The sequence below is a fragment of the Berghia stephanieae genome, chromosome 12, assembly GCF_034508935.2.
Source record: "Berghia stephanieae isolate SIO BIC M18660-M18661 chromosome 12, UCSD_Bste_1.3, whole genome shotgun sequence".
NCBI classification, from domain to species: Eukaryota; Metazoa; Mollusca; class Gastropoda; order Nudibranchia; family Aeolidiidae; genus Berghia; species Berghia stephanieae.
Window position 1 is genome coordinate 1663594 of NC_088371.1, and position 20876 is coordinate 1684469.

At 37.5% G+C, this 20876-nt stretch overlaps 2 protein-coding genes across 3 annotated transcripts in view; both read left to right on the top strand.

The window, feature by feature from the left end:
- LOC144957853 (adhesion G protein-coupled receptor L4-like) overlaps positions 1-12266 on the top strand; it is a 30221-nt gene extending 17955 nt beyond the window's left edge. For both annotated transcript variants that reach the window (XM_078889324.1, XM_078889323.1), the window contains exons 5-7: positions 8720-8861; positions 9332-9640; positions 10006-12266. In XM_078889324.1, the coding sequence (XP_078745450.1) occupies positions 8720-8861; positions 9332-9640; positions 10006-11786 (2232 nt within the window). In that variant the 3' untranslated portion in view covers positions 11787-12266. The remainder of the gene's footprint in view (positions 1-8719; positions 8862-9331; positions 9641-10005) is intronic.
- A 109-nt stretch (positions 12267-12375) lies between these two features.
- Positions 12376-20876, top strand: part of LOC144957854 (adhesion G protein-coupled receptor L4-like) — a 31590-nt gene continuing 23089 nt past the window's right edge. The window contains exon 1 of the mRNA XM_078889325.1: positions 12376-12863. The gene's annotated coding sequence lies outside the window, so the exon portion shown is untranslated. The remainder of the gene's footprint in view (positions 12864-20876) is intronic.

Sequence of the window (20876 nt, forward strand, 5' to 3'; positions counted from 1 at the left end):
TGTCTGTGTCCCATGACCAACGGTATGATCAATCCTGCATTTGAAGCTTCGATATTAGTAAACATAGGTTGCGACACTATGTCTCTATCAAAATATCTTTTTAGCGTATTTGCATGGAATGTCTTTGTTGTGTTGTTAATTTTAATCTCGTAATTAACATTAGATTTTACTGCTGTTATTTTGAATGGTCCTTTCCATGTAGCTAAAAGTTTACTCGAGTCATCGGGTAAGAGTATTAGTACTTTGTCACCAATCTCAAATTTTCTTGATTTGCTTTTGCGATCAGAGTATTCCTTGTATTTCTCTGCTTTTTTAGTGACGGATTCCTGTGCTAGCTTACACGTGTCCTCTATTCTGTCTTTCAGGTTTCTTACATATTCGTAAGCAAACATAATTTCGTTATTGTCCTCCTCATTTCCTTTACAAATGTCGGCTACTATATTGATCGGGCCGCGAGGTGATCGTCCATACATCAACTCAAATGGGGAGTAGCCTGTAGATTCTTGGGGTATTACTCTATATGCAAATAGGATTGCTGGTAAGTATCTGTCCCATCTGGTTTTTCTGCTGACACTTTTCTTAACATATTCTTTAGAGTGCCATTAAATCTTTCACAAAGGCCATTTGCTTGGGGGTGGTAGGGAGTTGTGAATGAGTGTTGGATTCCCATGAGTTTCATGGTTTCATGCATCATATGTGATGTAAATTGGGGTCCATTGTCCGACAGTATCTCATTTGGTATGCCTATTCTAGTAAAAATTGTCATCAATGCTTCAGCTATGTGATCCGATGTAGTTGATTTCAATGCTATCGCTTCTGGCCACCTGGTTGCGTAATCGACTAGTGTCAGTATGTGTGTATGGTTTCTATCTGATTTTGTTAAAGGGCCTATAATGTCAATTGCAACTTTTTGAAAAACTTTTTTAATAACTGGGGTTGTCTCTAATGGCAATCTCGGTATTCTGCCTTTTGCGACTCTTCTTTGGCATGTGTCACAAGATTTCACATATTCTCGGACGTCTTTAGTAATTCCAGGCCATGTGAAATTCTCGGATATTCTCTTCAATGTGGAAGAGCTCCCAAGATGTCCAGAAGTTATTGAATCGTGCGCTATTCCAAGGATTTTGTTTCTGTAAATACTCGGCGTGACCAGTTGTTTAGCTATTTTGTTTCTTTTCCTATGTAACCTGAACAGAATATCTTTTTCAATGATGTATTCAACTTTTGATTTCGTCCCTTTGTTAGCGATATTGAAATATGATGTTAAAGTCGGGTCCTTTTTCTGTTCTTCAATGAACCTGTTCCTGTCAAATTGTTGTGGTTCAAGAGAAATAGTCATTGGCTTCTCTGTTGTCTTAGTCATCTTTCTTGTTTCTGCTAGACAAGCTGTTTCTTGGGTTATGACCATTCTTTTACATCTGTTGGGTTGTCTTTAAGACCTTTTATATTGCCAACAATAACATCAGCGACGGGGTTGGGAAGTATACAGCATTCCACTATTCCTGTATAGTATGGGGTTTCTATGTACACATTAGCTGTTTCAAAGGTTTCGACTGTGCCACTGAATGTGATGCATTGTACCGTTTTTCCAGTTTTGTCTTCGTCACTGATCAAAGATGCTTTTATTCCTACTGTACTGCATCCTGTGTCTCTCAATATTTTGCAATCAGTTCCATTAGCTTTGCCTTCACAAAAAATAGCGATCCTGACTTGTGAGTTTGTGTTAAAAGTGACATACATTTCACGCAATACACATTTATATTTTCTCCTGACATTACTCGTGTCTGATTGTTTACACTTGTTTGGAGTGATGCATTTGCAGTTTCTTTTGGATATCTCACGATTTTGTAACATTTGTCTGCTGTGTGGCCTTTCATTCCACAATATTGACATTTAATTATAGGTTTGTTGGTTTTCTTATACTCAGTATTATTGTCAGTGCTATTTCTTGTTTTGTTTTGATAGGATCGGCTATGGTCTCTATTGAACTGTTTGTTCCATGGTTTGTTACTATGGTCATCCTGTTTCACTTGCGTGTTCCGAGTGATTGATCGGCTCGTTCTATTTGAGTACTGAACTTTAGGTGTACCTGGACTCTGAGCAGCGGCAGCGTCGTATGGTTCCTTCAATGTTCTGCTAAGGGGTGTCAATGGATGTGCGCTGTTAAAGTTTTCTGCGTAGATTTTTAATTTGTCCAAGTTTTCTGGCTTTCTCTCTTTAAAGAATGCGACTAAATCTGGGTTGCAAGCTTGATAGATTCGATTCTTCAGCGTGAGATAGTAAAGTCCTGCAAAGTCGTCTTGTTTTACGTTTGCCAACTCAAGCCACAGATTTAGAAATTGAGTAATTCGGTTCACGAATGTATTAAAGTCTTCTCCACTTTCCGGTTTTGCAGTGTGAAACCTTTCCTGGGGACCATCTTCCGTTAATCTAAATCTTTTTAGTAGAGCGTCTTTAATTTTACCATAATCATCTGCATCTTCAGTTGTTAAGGTATAGAAAACTTTTAGCGGTTCCCCAGATAAGCAGTTAATCAAGGCTGTGGCCCATTTGCTTTCTGGCCAACGATAACCTTTAGCCTGAACTTCGAATCGGTGTAAGAAGGATTCTAGACAGTCTGAGCGTTCATCGTATGTTGGCATGTGTGGAAGTTTCACGAAAAATTCATCACTATTATTATGTTTTCTTTCATGACCGGTTTTTGTTTTTTCAATTTCCAGCATCATTTGGGTCCTTTTGGTTTCTTCTTCTGCTAAAGCTATTTGTCCTTTTAGTTCTCTTTCTTGGACTCTTTCTTCTCGTTCTTCTCTACGTGTTCTTTCTTCATTTTCTTCTCTACGAATTCTTTCTTCGTGTTCTTTTTCTTCTCTACGAATTCTTTCTTCGTGTTCTTTTTCTTCTCTACGAATTCTTTCTTCGTGTTCTTTTTCTTCTCTACGAATTCTTTCTTCTTTTTCTTCTTTTATTTTCTCTTCGCACCATGAAAATATTCTTTCCTGGGGTATTTCTAAGTCCTTTGCGAGACTTAAGTATCTTTTATATGCTTCCATTTTTGCAATAAATTAGTTACGATATTTTATATATATTATATTGACAGGATACTGTTACTGACTGTTTTATTTATTTACACTTACTGGAATGAACTGTTCTATTTTTAGAAATCTCTCTCTCTTATTTCAACTTATTATGTATGTTGAATTTGATGCCTTTTATCGTTATATCTTATAAAGCAATGTGTCAATACAATGCGGAGTTATTATGACTTGTGTCAATAACAATGTGTCAATCGCGTGTACTCTAAACTATGTTACTACGAAAAATGTATCACCAATGTGTGTGACTCGTCGTTAGTTTGTGTACAATTATTCGCAATGACGCTAATAATCTAGAGTGTGATAACAATAATAGGATGCCAAAATAATCCCAAGTTATCTATCACTAAATATAACACGACGGCTAGTAGACTCCTTTTATTATTATTTAGTTTTTAAAGACTCACTTTTCAGAACATAATATATAAGTGGTTTTCGGTAACAGTAATATGCCAAAAATGCATTTAAAACAAATCACTATGCAAAACATGTCACGATGTCTATAGTTACTATGTGATGCCCAACTCATGTAAAAGAGAATAATGAAGGATATATTTACCAACTCAGTTCGTGGCTGGGACCTCTCTCTTGTTCAATGGTTGTTCAACAATTGTAATTAGGCATTGAAGAGTGTTTAACAGTGATGTCTGAAATACAAAACAATAAAATATCGTAAGATTTACAATAGCTACAAAATGTGTTCACAACACTGAGTGATTGGATGATAGGTGAATGAATCGTTATGGAATGTAAACATATTGAAAACAATTCATGAATGAGGCAAACAACAAAATGAAATGAGTGATATAATAACAAAGTGGACAAGGAATGAATGAATGAATGAAAAACTGAGTGAATAGATGAATGAATGAATGGATAATGTATGAATGAAAGAATGAAGGGAGGAATAAATGTATGAATGATTGGATAAATGAGTGAATAAACGAATGATTGGATGAATGAATGAATGAATGAATAAATGAATGAACAATGAATGAATGAATAATTTATAAATGAATAAATGAATGAAGGAATGAATCAATAAAATGCTATTCAATTTGAATGAAAGAATGAATGGATAAATTGCTATTCCATTTAAATGAAGAAATGAAAAAGAAAAAAAAATTAATCCTGTAAATAGGGAGTTCAATTAAAATATGATCAAGTGGGGCAATTAAGAGTTTTACAATTTAAACTTTAAAGTTAGATGAAATAGATATATGTAACTAAATAAATTCAATTCTTTATATGTGTCCCCTCCAAAATGTCATGGTCTCAAGTGAGTAAAGAGCTACTCGACTATGCATAAAGATATATGTAGAATGAGGCCCCAGAATTTACTAGTTACTATAAATGAAAAACAATTAACGATTTGTTTACAATGAAATAAAAATAATGATGAAATTTAATTAAAAGAGATAAATAGTGATCGTGGCAGTTACAAATAGAGATATGAATATATTACGTAACTTATGATAATATGTCAGGTTCGTAAGTTTACGTTTCCAGGCAGTTGATGGGCTTGGATGATCTATTCCTCTGATAACAGGATTGGACTCGTAAAATTCCACTTCCAGGCAATTGGTAAGGGGTTATTGTGTAATTCTTTGACAGCGGGCTCGGGTTTGATCCTTGAAGATTATACAATCAAAGTTAAATGCTCCGGCGTCTTAATGGTGTAGATATAATATCTACAAAGTCCCAAAAGATAAAAATCTTCCAGTATATATAAGGAATAGAGCGACTGGCCGTCCGGCATAGATTGTGGAGAGAAGTGAGTGTCGAATGTTAGACCTATCAGCTTTTATAATAAGTGGCTACGTGACAGAATGTAGAACGAAAAGTATTCACTAATTAGAAATTAATTCGAGGGAAGGCTATAAAAGGAAAGACGATCTAATATTAGAAGGTAAAGTTTATCTAAGCCTACCGAAATATAACTGGAGTGAGATGAATTCAGTTCTTAATAAAATAAAATTTAATAAGATAATTGTGAACAACCTTTACCGTGACACCCTCATTTCTTTCAATCTTGACGTTTCAAAACCATGCCGCATCAACCAGAAACATCAAAGGGATTAATATGGACAATTTCAAAACAAAACTGACTTAAAATCCAATGATTTCTCCAGACCAGTGGAATAGTTGTCTCTTCGAAACGCTTGACAAACATGCGCCATTCCAAACAAGGACCGTCACCAACCGCAAGTATGCTCCGTGGTATACGTCGGACGTTAAAGAAGCTAAACGAAGTTTCGGAGAGCATACAGACTGCTGAAAACATCAGGTCTTACGATTCATCGTGAAATATTCAAGAACACATTTCATGCCTAGAAGACAACAATAAAAAAAAGCAAAGACCACGTATTTTCTTTCAAAACTCGAAACGTCTAAATCTTGCAAACAATTATTTAACATCTGCAATGATCTACTTGGACGTGAAAGATGCACTTCGTTACCATCTACAGTCAATCAAAGAGACTTGCCAAACAAATTTGTCAACTTTTTAAAAGACAAAATCCATAACATTCGTTCAGAACTAGATCGGCATTAACACTTTTTAGATACAAATACATTCTGTGGTACCTCTTTAGACAAGTTCCAACCAGTTTCACCTAGTTTTATAAAAGTGTTGATTAAAAAAGCCCCCATTAAATTCTGCGACCTTGTTCCCCTACCAGCACAACTTTTGGCCAGCTCCATCGATACATTATTACCATCCATTACATCAGTCATAAATACATCCATACTGACTGGCGAAGTTCCATCGTGTTTAAAAAGTGCCCACGCCAAACCACTTCTGAAGAAACCATCACTGGACCACAATATATTAAACAATTATCGTCCTGTATCAAATTTACCTTTTTTGTCAAAACTTTTGGAGCAGGTAGTCCTTACACAATTAACATCTCATCTTAAGAACAACAGTTTGGAACAACCCTTTCAGTCAGCCTACAAACATCAACACAATACTGAAACGGCGCTTCTTAAAATCTTTAGTGACTTGTTATATAATGCTGATGCTAACAATATCAATGCATTATGCCTTTTAGATCTTTCAGATGCCTTTGACACCGTTGACCATGACATTTTGTTAAGAAGACTAGAAAATACATTCGGCATAAAAGGAATTGCCCTTAAATGGTTTACATCATATTTACAGGATCGATGGCAGACTGTGTGGTGAATGGTGTTCAGTCAGAATAAGTTTTACTAAACTTTGGAGTGCCACAAGGCTCTGTTCTTGGCCCTGTCCTTTTTACTGTGTATATGCAGCCCCTTTCTAGTGTGATTTACAGTTCTTAATACAACGAATTACGAGCTGATTTAATGAGATTAGATCTTGGATGTACCATAATAAGTTAAAATTAAACGATAGTAAAACTGAGATTTTAATGTGTGGAAGGCCGAGTATCATTAAACAGGCAAATAAATCACCTATTACTCTCGGAAATAGCACAATAGAATTTTCAAATAAAGCAAAAAACCTTGGCGTCATCATTGATAAAGATCTTTCCATGACAAGCCACGTGAATAACACCATACAATCTATGTACATAGAAATGAAGAAAAAAATTAGGAAAATTCGTAATTTAATACCGAAGCATATAGCGGAACTTTTGATTAATTCCCTTGTTTTGTTTAAATTGGACTATTGTAACTCCCTTTGGGCGAATTTAGCTAAAGACAAAATGAGCAAACTTCAGATAGCTCAAAATAACGCAATTGTATCCAATAACGAAAAATACCCGTCAGCAACTCTCCTTCTCCGTGAGTTACATTGGCTTCCTGTTATCTACAAATCCTTGAGCACCAACAGTCCCTCCTAAATTAAAAACCTTCTAAACATATATGTCCCCAATAGAAACTTGAGGTCAGGCAATGACCAGTCAATCCTTGTCAAACCTAAGCCATTGCGTAAAATAGGTGAGCAATCTTGTCAATTTTCGGCCCCCCATTTTTGGAAATCTCTCCCATCACACGTGAGATGCTCGGATTCGTTGACAACGTTCAAATCTCGCTTAAAGTTTTATCTATTTACGTCATATTGTTGCAATATTATTTTCATATTTTGTTGTTGTTAAATTGAATTCGTATCACGTTTCCATCAAACTTGTCTTATTGTAATATGTTTTGTTTTATATCTCTGTAAAGCGCTTAGAGCCTGTGACAACGGGGTAAAGCGCTATATAAATGCCATTTATTATTATTATTATTATTATTATTATTATTATTATTATTATTATTATTATTATTATTATTATTATTATTATTATTATTATTATCATTATTATTATTATTATTATTATTATTATTATTATTATTATTATTATTATTATTATTATTTAAACCTGAGACCATGCGAGGTACTTCTTAAAGTTGATGCCGGGCTATGTGTTCTAGTGGTATGACACCTGCTTTCGGATCGGAAATCATGGGTCCGAGCCTCGCTGGACGCATAATTAAGTCCTTGGAAAAAACTCTTTACTCACATTCTCTCAGCTTACTCAGTCGTGACGTCACTTCCCTCGTAATGAGGCATATTAACTTAGTAACTGGCTCTAAACTATCGGAACAATGGCGGACGCCCTTATGAAATATTTCTCCAACGAGCATAAAAGTGTGTCGAGAAAAACATTATAAATCTGATCATGTTTTGACTTTTATACATTCTGATGACATGGCATGTGAAAAAGTTCTAGTCAGCATGAAGAATAAAAAGTACCGATTTTCTTTGTTTAGTAGAACCATGCTGCTGGTTGCTGGACGGACGTGACGTCAGACTATTGAATCCAATGCTGCCGTACTCTGGAAAAACCCATATTTGAAAATTTGACCAGATGTCTTGTCCTTTAAATATCAATCGATTTAAATGACCCTCATCTTGACAACAATTTTTTTTAAAAACAAACAAACAAAAAAACAAAACAAAATAAAAAAGTAAAAAACAAACAAACAAACAACCCCCCCCCCCACCACCAAAAAAAATAGTCTTTCAGAACCATTGGGCCCATGGAGCCGGAGTTGATCCCGATTTATATAGCGTGAAACGGACAATAGCTTGTTATAATTTGGATAGGAACTACTCTATCGCAGAGTGCTGTCCGCCAAATCTAACAGACCCAGCTACCCATTCTACTCTGCTGGGTAGAGAGGGGAGTCAGGAAAAAATCTCGACTGCACCCGGGATCGATCTTGGACCCCTTACGTGTGAAGCGAGTGCTCTACCAACTGATCTATCGGGGCCCCCAGAAAAAAAAATTTTAAAAATACAAAATACCTTCCAAACCTGGAACTTTGAGATTTTAAAATATTTTTTAAAATAGTGCAATATCCACTAAACGTGCTCAAAGCGCTTTACAAGGATTCCTTGGTCAACAGCAACATTATAGGACGGGACATGACGCCTGTTAGGCGATATTACTATTTTTTTGGACAGATACAACGCTGTTGGCGGCCAGGCACTCATTTTACACCTGAGTACGGTGAGAGAAAGTGAGTAAAGAACCTTCTCCAAGGACTCAACTATTTGCCGAGCAAGGCTCGAATCCAGGACCTTCAGATCCGAAAGCGAGTATCAAACCACAAGACCACCTAACCTCACTATTTCTTATTTTTTTAAACAGAAATCGGATGACTATAGTAACTGGCTTGATGGCCACCCCTCTCAAGGGCCAGGGAAGTGTGTTACCCTTGGGGGGTGTGACGGCCGGGAATGGGTCTCTAAGGATGCTACAGAACGACTGCCTTACATCTGTGAGGCATCTGGTGAGCCATTCTAATAATACTCATGTGACGGTGGGGATGATAATCAATAATTGTGTGGAATTATGGTATTGATAGTGATGATGATGATGATGATGATGATGATGATGATGATGATGATGATGATGATGATGATGATGATGATGGTGATGATGATGATGGTGATGATGATGATGATGATGATGATGATGATGATGATGATGATGATGATGATGATGATGATGATGATGATAATAATGATAGTAAGAGGAAGAGGAAGACGAACAAGAAGAAGAAGGGGGAGGAGGAGGAGGAGGAGGAGGAGGGGGAGGAGGAGGAGAAAGAAAAAGAAGAAGACGAAGAATTTCATATCATCAGTAGTTATCAATTTCATTCTTAGTATTATCAACACTTCATCATAACACCACTTTGCGTTGGTGGGTCACTATTCAATCATATCTTGTTATTTGTTTTTATCTGTTCACGAATTCCAGTTCCCTGTGCATCTCGACCCGTCCTGTTTCTCGGGATAGGACGAGGACAATATGAAAGCATCACCACTGAACCGATCGTGACCCGGAAACAAACGTTCAATGTCAACTGTTTTCTAAAAGGTTACACAGGGAACGTCAAAGACTTGAGGCTATCGTCTGGCTCAGGGCAAACTGTTTCTGGACAAAGGAATTTCGTCAAACAGATCATGGTGGTGTCTCTGAAACCCTTCAAGCCAGAGAAAGTTTCCTGCACGGCAACTCTGAATGATGGAACCCGAGAGACTTCGGAAATCACGGTGATTCTAAAAGGTAAGTTCTGGCCGTACTCTGGTCAAAAACCCAAAACAAAACAAAACACGTATTAAAATTTTGATGAGGGTCATTTAAATCGATCGATATATGAAGGACGAGTTTTCTGGTCAAAATTTTAAATAAATGTTTTGTATTGTTTTGTTTTGTTTTTTTTTTTAAAGTGTGTGGTAGTAAACTGTTATAATATGTGAGGCTGGCTGAGAAAACCCTGGAAGATGCGATGGTGTCATCTCTTGTTCAACAATGTTGCTGTTTGTCATGGACCTTTTGTAAAGCGTATTAATTGAGCACGTTTAGTAAATATTATGTTATATAAAACCTCAATTAAAACCAAAATAAATAGTTTTATTTCATTTTTTCAGGCTTCGACGATCAGTTAACGAGTGTTGTGAAAGACGTGGACCAAGCGATTCAAGAAAGTGTAACCCTAGATTCCGAATACTTGAAGTCACGGAATATTTTGTCCAAATTAGACAACATCACCAGTCGTATCACTCCGACCGGAAGAAGCAAAATAATCGGTGAATCCGTTCTAAGCGTCGTCTCCAAAATCACCGACTGCTGCATCAAGGAATTAGAACCCGAAAGCCGGGAAGTCCTTCGCACTAGCATCATGAGAGTGGCGAATAACATTCCGTTGAATGACGCCTCGCGTTTCGTTTACTCGTCCAAGGATGTTGCACTCTCCGTTTACGGTGGATATAATAAAGAACTGGGAAAATGGAAGAGCGTTGTATTTCATGATAAGATATCGACAGGCGATGACAAACTAACCGTAGTGATGAACGTGAAAATGACGGACTATAACGCAGACGAAAGTGGCATGGCGTATGTTCATATTCCATTTCATGACATCGGCAAATCTCTACTCCAGGCAGACAGGTCAAAGTTCAGGCTAAGCGTGGCCATCTTTAAAGACCACTCGCTTTTCGGGCCGTGTCAAGGAAAAGCGAACTGCAAAATAATCAGCAGGGTAATTTCTGCCGAAGTGCCTGGGATTTCGATGAAGAACCTGAAGTATGAAATAACCTTAACGTTCCATCAACAACTCGCTCAGAAAGCGTCTAAACGATGCGTCTACTGGGTTCCCGCTGTTGAAGGCGAAGGGACGTGGGAACGTGACGGTTGTACGACTTTTGAGTCGGGTAAAACGTTCTTGACGTGCAGCTGTAATCACATGACCAGCTTCGCCCTCATGATGGCAGTCGATGACTCTGTCCTAAAACACGATAGACTTCTGAGCATTTTGTCCATGGTGGGATGCACCACGTCTGCCGTCACGCTTGCAGTCACTCTTTTGACGTACTGGATGTTTCCTTTCCTGCGCATGGACAAACCTTCCATCATACTGATGAACATCTGCGCTGCCTTGTTGATGGTGAATGTATCATTTATGGTAAACGCCTCGCTTATCTACTCGGATGCTCATAACCAAGTTTTGTGCAAGTGTATAGCGATGTCTTTACACTATTTCATGCTTTCTGCCCTCCTATGGATGTCATGTGACGCCTATTACTTGTACATGGGAATCGTTATAGTTTTCATCAACGTTGAGAGAGATTACATATTCATCTTTTCTCTTATATCTTGGGGAATCCCCTTTTTCGTTGTCCTACTCACCGGTTCAGTTCAGAAATTTGAGAACTACGATCTTATATACGACAACATATGTTGGATCAAAAGACCCGCCATTTATTATGCATTCATTCTACCAGCCTGTTTACTCATGTTTTTTAACTATGTCATATTTGCTACCGTTATTCAATTCCAAATACGATTGTCAAATGCTAACCTGATACCTGAAAACAAAAGCAAGATAATCAAGCAATTGAAAGGCGCAGTGGCCCTTGCATCTCTCTTGGGCATGGCGTGGATCTTTGGAATCCTGGCCATTGTATCTGGTCATATCGTTTTCAGTTACCTCTTCGTGATATTTAACACGTTCCAAGGATTCTTCATCTTCATTTTCTACTGCGTGCTCAAACCGGACGTCAATTATTTCTGGACCAAGTTGATTTGGGATTTGCTACATCCGGACACTGACGCACCTGCCAGAAATGAACCGACCTACGAAGTAGAGTTCACCACAACCCAGGCGCCTAGTAAAGACAGACCCACTCACGACAGTGATAGTATACAGTAACCAGTTATCTTTTGTCCTGTGGAAAGACCTATATTTAAAAATTTAGCCCAGAAAACTCGATCCTCGTTCAAATATCGATCGATTTAAATGACCTTCAACTCGGAAAAAAAACAACTCTCAAATCTGGGATATCGAGAAGTCATCCTTGAGGTCCCAGGTTTGAGAGTTAGACATTTAATTGGTTAAGCGTGAGTCTAACTGACGACAGAGTGAAAATGGAGAGGATTCGGATGGGAACAATACAGACAATGGAGGTTTTAGGAACAAACTCTTCGTCAGCACAACAGTAAACAAATTGACGCGGAAAACAAATAAAATAAAAATGCAATATAACTTGTATCGACTTATAACAGAGAGCACATATCAAATATTAACATCGGGTGTGTTTTATCATTTTTAAGTTATTTTCATTTAACTTGTGAATTAGCAATAAAAGTCCTGCCGAGATTTTCCCCGATTAAAACTTATGATTGACTTAAAGACTGAAGAGCTTCAATGGCGATTATTTATATTACACTTTCATATGCTCGAGGTCATTGCTCACATTGCAGAGTGGGCTCGAAATGTTCCAATACTTTCTTTGTTATAGTGGAGTTCCTACTTCCTGTGTATGAATCCCGTCCCCTCTCCCTGGGCGACGTGACATCAGACTATTGAATCCAATTGTGAATACTGACTATCGGTTCTCCAGCTACTGCTACCGATTGATATTTTCTATACATAATAGGTATGTGTACTTAAGGTATTTCACGTGCCGGGAACCATGCCCGAGATAGCCAGTAGATTTATGCTATTGAGATGCCCATATGTGCCTAATATAGAGATATAGACGCAATATGGAGATGCCAATATGTGCCTAATATAGAGACATAGACGCAATATGGAGATGCCCGTCGACAATTCGTATGTCTTTGGAGATTCTCGCTTAGCCTTAGATGAGGTGACGATGCCCATTTAGATCTCTAAATGGAGAACCCCACTTTGGTGGCGACCATCCGCTTCGGTGGATCATCATAGCTTGTCGCTCCAACACTCAACCCACCCGACAGCATCTGTGGAGCAGACTCGTAGGTCATGGTCAGTTTAGCAGAGCTCCCTCTCTCTCCCTCTCTCTCTCTCTATCTCTCTCTCTCTCTCACACACACACACACACAGACACACACACCCGATTCAACAATTTCATTCCCTGGACCAAAGCAAGGTAATCTATATTTTTATACTTTAATCATTTAATAGATTTAACTTAGTAATTCCGTGATCAGCGGCCATCTGGACCCATCCTAGCCATGGAGACCTACAGCCAGAATACCGAGTTCTGGCAATCACGGTGGTTACTACTACACCATCGTGAAGAAGGTCTGAAAAACTATTGACGACACTTTATTCCTTCACAGTGGGTAAGTAAAGTGTAGTAAGCCTCGCAGTCTGAATGACGCTTGCTGAGAATTGTGTGACAGCCACAGAATTTTAACTTCGAGGAGTATAGATAGTGTGCGCTTGGCTAAGAAGCTCACAACATTGCCATCCGGAAGTATAACGGACCAGCACACAAAACTCTGTGCAATCATGAACTTTTATAGGCTGCATAATACAGTTTAGTGAGAATTATTCATAAACGTGGATGGCAAAAAAAAATAACAAAGACTCGACTGACGTCAACTTTATTCTATCTATAGCTGCTCTCTCTAAAGATTATGTCTGCATCACCTGCGTATGGATATCAATCCACGTGTAGATAATCTTATTTGTTGGTGGTAATTTAGATCTTTCTTCACAGGGAGTACACATGATATAAGAATGCGTACTCAATTTCCGGTGTTTTATGAAAGAAAATATTATGACACTATTGAACACGTCTGGTTAAATCGAAGGTATGATAACACTTTATTATGTTTATTATGTGTGGCTTTTATCTATAACATGCAGAACAGTGAGTGGAGCAGGCACTTGGATTGATATGAACAAGAAATGAAGGGAGTATGAATATTTGGGTTATTTCCTATAGCACGGGTAGCTTTCGGAAGGCTTCCCAGTTTTTTTTCTATTGGTTAGCTCGAGGTCGAAAGATCTTTTTTTCCTATAGGGTTAGTCATAAATAGGCCGTAGTAAAGGTCCAGTGGTTTCTGTTTCTCCTATTATGGTTAGTTATTTTTTAAGGAGGCCTTCCGAAAGCTTCTACATCCCCTGTATTTTTTATAATGTTCTATTAGGGGGTTTGGGAGGGGGAAAACTTTTTTATAATGTTCTAGTAGGGGGTTTGGGAGGGGGGAAAACATTTTTATTACGTTCTAGTAGGGGGTTTGGGAGGGGGGAAAACTTTTTTATTATGTTCTAGTAGGGGGTTTGGGAGGGGGGGAAACTTTTTTATTATGTTTTATTAGGGGGTTTGGGAGGGGGGAAAACTTTTTTATAATGTTCTAGTAGGGGGTTTGGGAGGGGGGAAAACTTTTTTATAATGTTCTATTAGGGGGTTTGGGAGGGGGGAATGTAGAGGATGCCATAATAATAGCACGGATGGCTTGTAGAAAGTAGTAAATAATAAGGATAATGAATACAAGGTAACAAAAGACGTCTGATGGTTTTCAGGTTAAAATAGAACAGGAAGTTTTTATTTTAAAAAAGTGAAAGTACATTAAACTGGTTTCTGTGGAAAGAAGAGTTCCATTAATGAGGGTAAGTGAATCCGTAGTAAATACAAGGAGATGAGATAGTAAAACAATAATCATACTGTAAGATGAGGTTACAGACTTTAACACACCCCCTTAAACTCAGCTTTGTCCAAATGATAAGTAAAATTTAAAAAAGGAAAATAAAGGAAATAAAAATGATTATAGTTAAGGTAGTAATCTACTTAATAATATAAGCTTAAGTAATAGTTAATATTATGTTCTTGTAATGGATGGATGAAGTTTTTTCATTGAAAATGAAAATTACTGTTGATTTAAACAACACTAACTTGTAGAGGTATAAAAGATACCATCCAAATTAAAGTAATATTTACATGATTAACAGCAGTAATAGTAGGTACATAAAGGTTTAACTATTGGGTCATATTCAGTAACAATAATTAGCAAAAATATGAAACTGATAATATAATAATAATAATAATAATAATAATAATAATAATAATAATAATAATAATAATAATAATAATAATAATAATAATAATAATAATAATAATACCAATACTAGTCATTACATGGCTGCAGATACAAATCTTTCAATTTTCACTCTAGACATGGGTTTTGTCAAAGCATCAGCAATATTCTGTTCTGAAGGAACATACATGATGGTCATATTACCATTTTGTACCATATCTCTGAGGAAGTGATACTTGATATCAATATGTTTAGTCCTCTGACTTTGTACAGGGTTCTTAGCAAGCGCTATTGCTGACTGATTGTCACAATTCATCGTAAAGACATTTGAGTTCACATTGGTCATATCATTAAAAAGTGCCAATAAAAATATGCCCTATTGTGTGGCCAGTGCTAATGATACATATTCAGCCTCACAGGTAGACAAAGCAACTGTATTTTGTTTCTTCGACTTCCATGAAATCAGAGGTCCCTCATTTGTTAATTGGAAACCGTAGCCAGAGACGCTTTTTCTGTCTCTAGAATTTGCCCAATCCGAGTCGCAAAAACCATTCAGATTGAGGGAATTTTCTGATTTCCTGAAAATCAATTGTCTATTGATTGTTGCTTTCACATATCATAATGCATGTTTGGCTAGTGTCATGTGGCGAGCATTTGGTTTAGACACATGCTGTGAGAGTTTGGTAACGATAAGGCTAAGGTCTGGCCTTGTGCTTGTCATCGCATAGATTAGTCCACCAACTATTTCTCTATATAGTGTCTCATCAGTTTCTTCAGCATTATCACTCTCAAATTTGTCAATATTTAAATCACAAGGTGTATATTTTGGCTTACAATCTTGCATGTTAAACCTGACAAGTAATCTATTCAAATAGTTTGTCTGATTCATCATAATAGCTCCATTTTCATGACTGAAATCTATGCCTAGGAAGTTTGATATTTGACCTAGGTCCTTCATTCTGAATATCTCATTCAATTTGTCTTTGATCTGAGACAAGGTAGTATCTGACTTAGACATCAAAAGAATATCGTCAACATAGCATAGAATAATTGTCATATCATTTTCTGAGTGCATAGTGTAGACACATGGATCTACTTGACTTTGGGTGAATCCCTGGTCATTCAGAAAGGAATGTAATAAATTGTTCCAGTTTCTTCCACTTTGCTTCAAGCCATAGAGGGATTTCTTTAGTTTTAAAACTAACTTTTCACCAGATTTACTCTTTACTGTGTAACCTTCAGGTTGTTCGACATATAACTCACAATCAATGGGTGCATTCAGATAGGCGGACTTAACATCCATCTGGTGGATAGTAAGTTCGTCCTGAACTGCGATTTGTGTCATGGTTCTGATTGATGTAATGCGAGCGGTGAGAGAGAATGTTTCATGATAATCGATTCCAGGCATTTGGGAGTAGCCTTTGGCAACAAATCTGGCCTTATGCTTTGGTTCATTGTTAGGACCATTTTTTACTGTATAAACCCAACGACCGCCGATAGCTGATCTTCAAGGAGGAAGGGGGCTTAACTCGAAAGTGTCATTCTCTTCCAAGGCTGTCATTTCATCATTCATTGCATTTGACCATTTTTCAGATTCTTTGCCAGTAATGGCTTGTTTGTAAGACATAGGTAAAGGCAAGTTGGAAACATTATAACAATAATGGATAATACAATTCAAATGGTTATCAATCTCATCATCAATAAACTAATCATCCAAGTGTTTTGGGCGTGATCTTCGTCTTTTTGCTTCAGCATTACAGCTGGTGTTGCCATCACTACCAGTAGGGTCAGTGATGTTTTCACATGGTTCGAATTCATTTGTGGGCGTACAGTCATCTGCAGAAGAAAGTGCAGGTCGAGGGGTATCCCTCTTTGCTCTATCGGGCAATACAAAGTCATCATCTGAGACTTGCTCTACATTTGTACAACTTGGTACAGGCACAATGCTGTCTTTATTTTCAGGTTTGGCGAATTTAACCACCCTTATTTTGGAAACAGTGTCTGATTCAGGGAAGTAGACCAGATGTGCTGGACTCCCTTTGTCAAACCCAATGAAAATTCCCTTTCTACTTCTATCATCCAGTTTCTTGGGGTTCTGAACTAAGGCATAACATGTCGACCCAAATGGTTGCATGTTGGCAATGTTTGGCTTATTTCTTGTGAATAATTGGAAAGGGGTACATTTGATTCTTTGGTTAAAGCACCGGTTTCTGGTGTAGGCCGCAGCCATGACGGCATACGTCCACAGACATTTTGGCAGCCCTGATTGAATCAATAGACACCGAGACATCGAGAACAGGGTACGCCATGCCCGTTCAACGGTACCGTTCTGATGCGGGGAATTAGGGGCAGATAATTCGTGTTTTATTTTGTTATCCGTGAGCAGGGCTTTGAATTGTTTAGAGATAATCTCTCCCCCATTGTCGCTGCAGACACATTTTACACTACCATAAGGCCTTACATCAGCCAGAAAATTTTTCATGGCTTCAATAGCATCACTTTTACACTTCATAAAATAAACCATAGTCAAATTTGAATAGTCATCTACACAGCATAAAGCATATTTATGTCCATCAATAGAACTTTGTTCGACGGGTCCAGCTAAATCTATGTAAACTTTATCTAGAATTTCGCATGATCTTGCATCTGGTTTTCGGTTTACATTGTTTGTCATTTTCCCTAGCACACAAGTTCCACAGTTAAATTTTACATTACGGTCAGTGATTTTCATACCTTCGACTACATTCTCTAATGATAAAATGTCCCGAATATTGCAATGTCCCATGGCTTCATGCCACTGTTGTAAAGTACGAACACCTTGTGTATCTGCTGTCACACTGTCTATGAAATACAAATGACCGTCTCTTTTTATGTTAAAATCAACTTTACCATCATGGGTTGACAAGGTTGCATCATTTTTGGCGAATTTTATAGTTGCACCATTTTCTGTTGCAGCTTTTACAGAGAAAATACTTTGTGAGAATGAAGGTACGAATGAAACATTATTAAGGGTAACATTATGGTCAATTCCTTTCGTATCCCGGAGGGAAATTTCAACGTCGCCTTTGCCTTTCACAATATTTGACGGTCTGGTGCCATCGGCCAATTCAATTACGTGGTCGGCCGGGTTAAAATTTTCTTCGAATCGAACACATTTGTGTTGGTCATTGACGATGTGGACCGTTGCCCCACTATCGACTAGGAGCGCATTGATTTGATGAGTATGTGAATGTGATGGATTGGCATCACAACTGAAACAGTAGTTATTGCGAGGTGATTGCGTTGATGAACTTGATTCTGTGTCGTTAACAGATTTCGCTGACTTGAGTCTGCGGCAGAACTTTGTGTCGTGTGATGAGGTTTTGCAGATGTTGCAGAAACGACTTTGTGGGCGTGAATGGGTTTTTTTACGCCTACAGTAGGCGGTGTCGTGTGTTGTACTTTTACAACGATGATTTCTACCTTTTCTATGGCTGTTACTGTTACTGCTAAGTTGAACGTTCATGATGGATGTGTCAGATCGTTGAAACTTTTCGGTGTCTTCATAATTTCTGATGGCAATTTTGAACTCAGTAAACGTTAGATCTTTGTCCTTCTGAGTAATGACGGCCGTAAACGAGTTGAATTTTGGAGGCAATCCTTTGATAATCATAGCGATTAGAAGGCTATCTCTGATGGTCTCACCAGTATCACGAAGTGATGCAGCAGCAGTTTCTGCTCTTAGCAGATAGTCCGTAACGGATTCTTGGTCAGCCTTAATTAGTGACGTGAGTTAAGTATATAATGTAATAACTCTCGGTTTACCTTTTGGTAAATAATGATCTCTGAGGATCTGTAGCGCTTTTCTGCCGTTGTCCCTTGCGTCTCTCATATTCAGGGATAAGGACCTGTCATCTAACACTTGCATCAGTTCGGCAAAACATTCAGCATTTTTGTTGTCATCAACTTCGACATGTTGGTCGTCTAGGTTGGCAAATACTGTGTGTAAATCTCTTATCCGCATAAATCCCAAAAACTTTACTTCCCACAGCTCGAAGTATCGCTCATCACCGTTGAATAATAATTTATTCCTGTGGCTGGACACATTACCTGTAAAGGATGCCATAATAATAGCACGGATGGCTTGTAGAAAGTAGTAAATAATAAGGATAATGAATACAAGGTAACAAAAGACGTCTGATGGTTTTCAGGTTAAAATAGAACAGGAAGTTTTTATTTGAAAAAAGTGAAAGTACATTAAACTGGTTTCTGTGGAAAGAAGAGTTCCATTAGTGAGGGTAAGTGAATCCGTAGTAAATACAAGTAGATGAGATAGTAAAACAATAATCATACTGTAAGATGAGGTTACATACTTTAACAGGGAAACCTTTTTTTATTATGTTCTAGTAGGGGGTTTGGGAGGGGGAGACTTTTTTTATAAGTTTCCCCCTCCCAAACTCCTTACTAGAACATTTTTAATAAGAATACTGGGGATGTAGGATCTTTCAGAAGGCCTCCCTTTTTTTAATTTTAAACTTTCACTTATCCATCGGGAGGTCTTCCGAAAGCTCCTTGTGCTCGCATTTCTTTCAATTAGAATTTTCATATTTTCAGCGTGGATCTTTTGTCATGCGTTTATTTATTCAATTTGTCAATATATTATAGTTAGTAGCATTTTAAAAACTCTAGAACAAAACTTGATAGACTAGTGAAAGTTGTATAGTATCGTGTAATTGGAATTTTATTATCAAATCAATCATCAACATCATCTTCTCATTCGTCTCCTTTTTGTGATCTCTCGCCTCAAGCTTACATAAAATCGATCCAAAAATTGGGAGGCCTTCCCAAAGCTCCTCGTGCTAGCATTTCTTTAAATTTGTATTTTCACCGTGGAGCTTTTGTCAGGCGTTGTTTATTTATTAAATTTATTAAATTTGTCATCATATAGAAGCCTTTTAAAAACTCTAGAACAAACCTCGATAGATTTGTGAAATTTTAAAATTTCCTAATTTGATCATTGTTTAGATTCTCGGCCGCCATTTTGATTTGTGAAGTATTGAAAGTTAGTGCAAAGCAGTCCTCGGTTTGTTTTTTGTTTTTTTCTATTCGGGTTCGTTATAAGTCTAGATAAAGGTGTTAGGGTGTTTGTTTTTCCTATTAGGGTTAGTTAAAGGTACAAGGTTGTATTTTTTCTTAGGATTAGTTTATGGAATATTTGGGTTGTTTCCCTTAGCATGAGGAGCTTTCGGAAGGCCTCCCAAAAATGAATATGTAACTAAAATGATTAGATAATATTATGCTAAATTCAAATAATGTTTAGTTCACAAAACTATTTTATCTCCCTTCCCAAGAGAGTATAATATGAGTATAATACGACGTGTACATATATACAGGTCTGACATCCAAACCCACATATGGGCCTAGTTTAACATTGTTGTAATGGACAATATTTTACGTCAATTTTTGAGATTTCCATTACAACAATGAGCCAAAAGGAATTGGGTTATCAGACCTGCAAATAAGTGCACGTCGGTATAGTACCGTACTTTTTTTTTAAAAAATTAAAAGAAAGCACGTACTTAAAATTTAGGCCAAAAATATCGTCCTTCTACTATCGATCGATAAAAATGACCCTCATCTTGACAAAAACCCTCAAACCTGGGACTTCGTAGGTCTTAGTACGGTATCAAATTAAGAAATTAAGGAGCAGGCACCGGAGCAAGATAAAGATCTGAACAAGTGTGTAAGAAAGGTGTCAGACAAAGCAAGAAAGAAAAATATAAGAAAAAAACATCCCAAACAATCAGTCTGCCGCGGGTAGCACGTCTGACCGGTAATCAGAAGATCTGAGGTTCGATCCCAGTCAAGGTGACCGATTTTTTGAGATGGTTATTTTCTTCTATTTTTTTCTTGCTTTGTCTGGCACCTTTCAATACACATTTGTTCAATCTTTGTGTCTCGGTCCGGTTCTATGTCAGTGTCATAGTTTTGAGGTCCCACGTCTCCTCTTGTT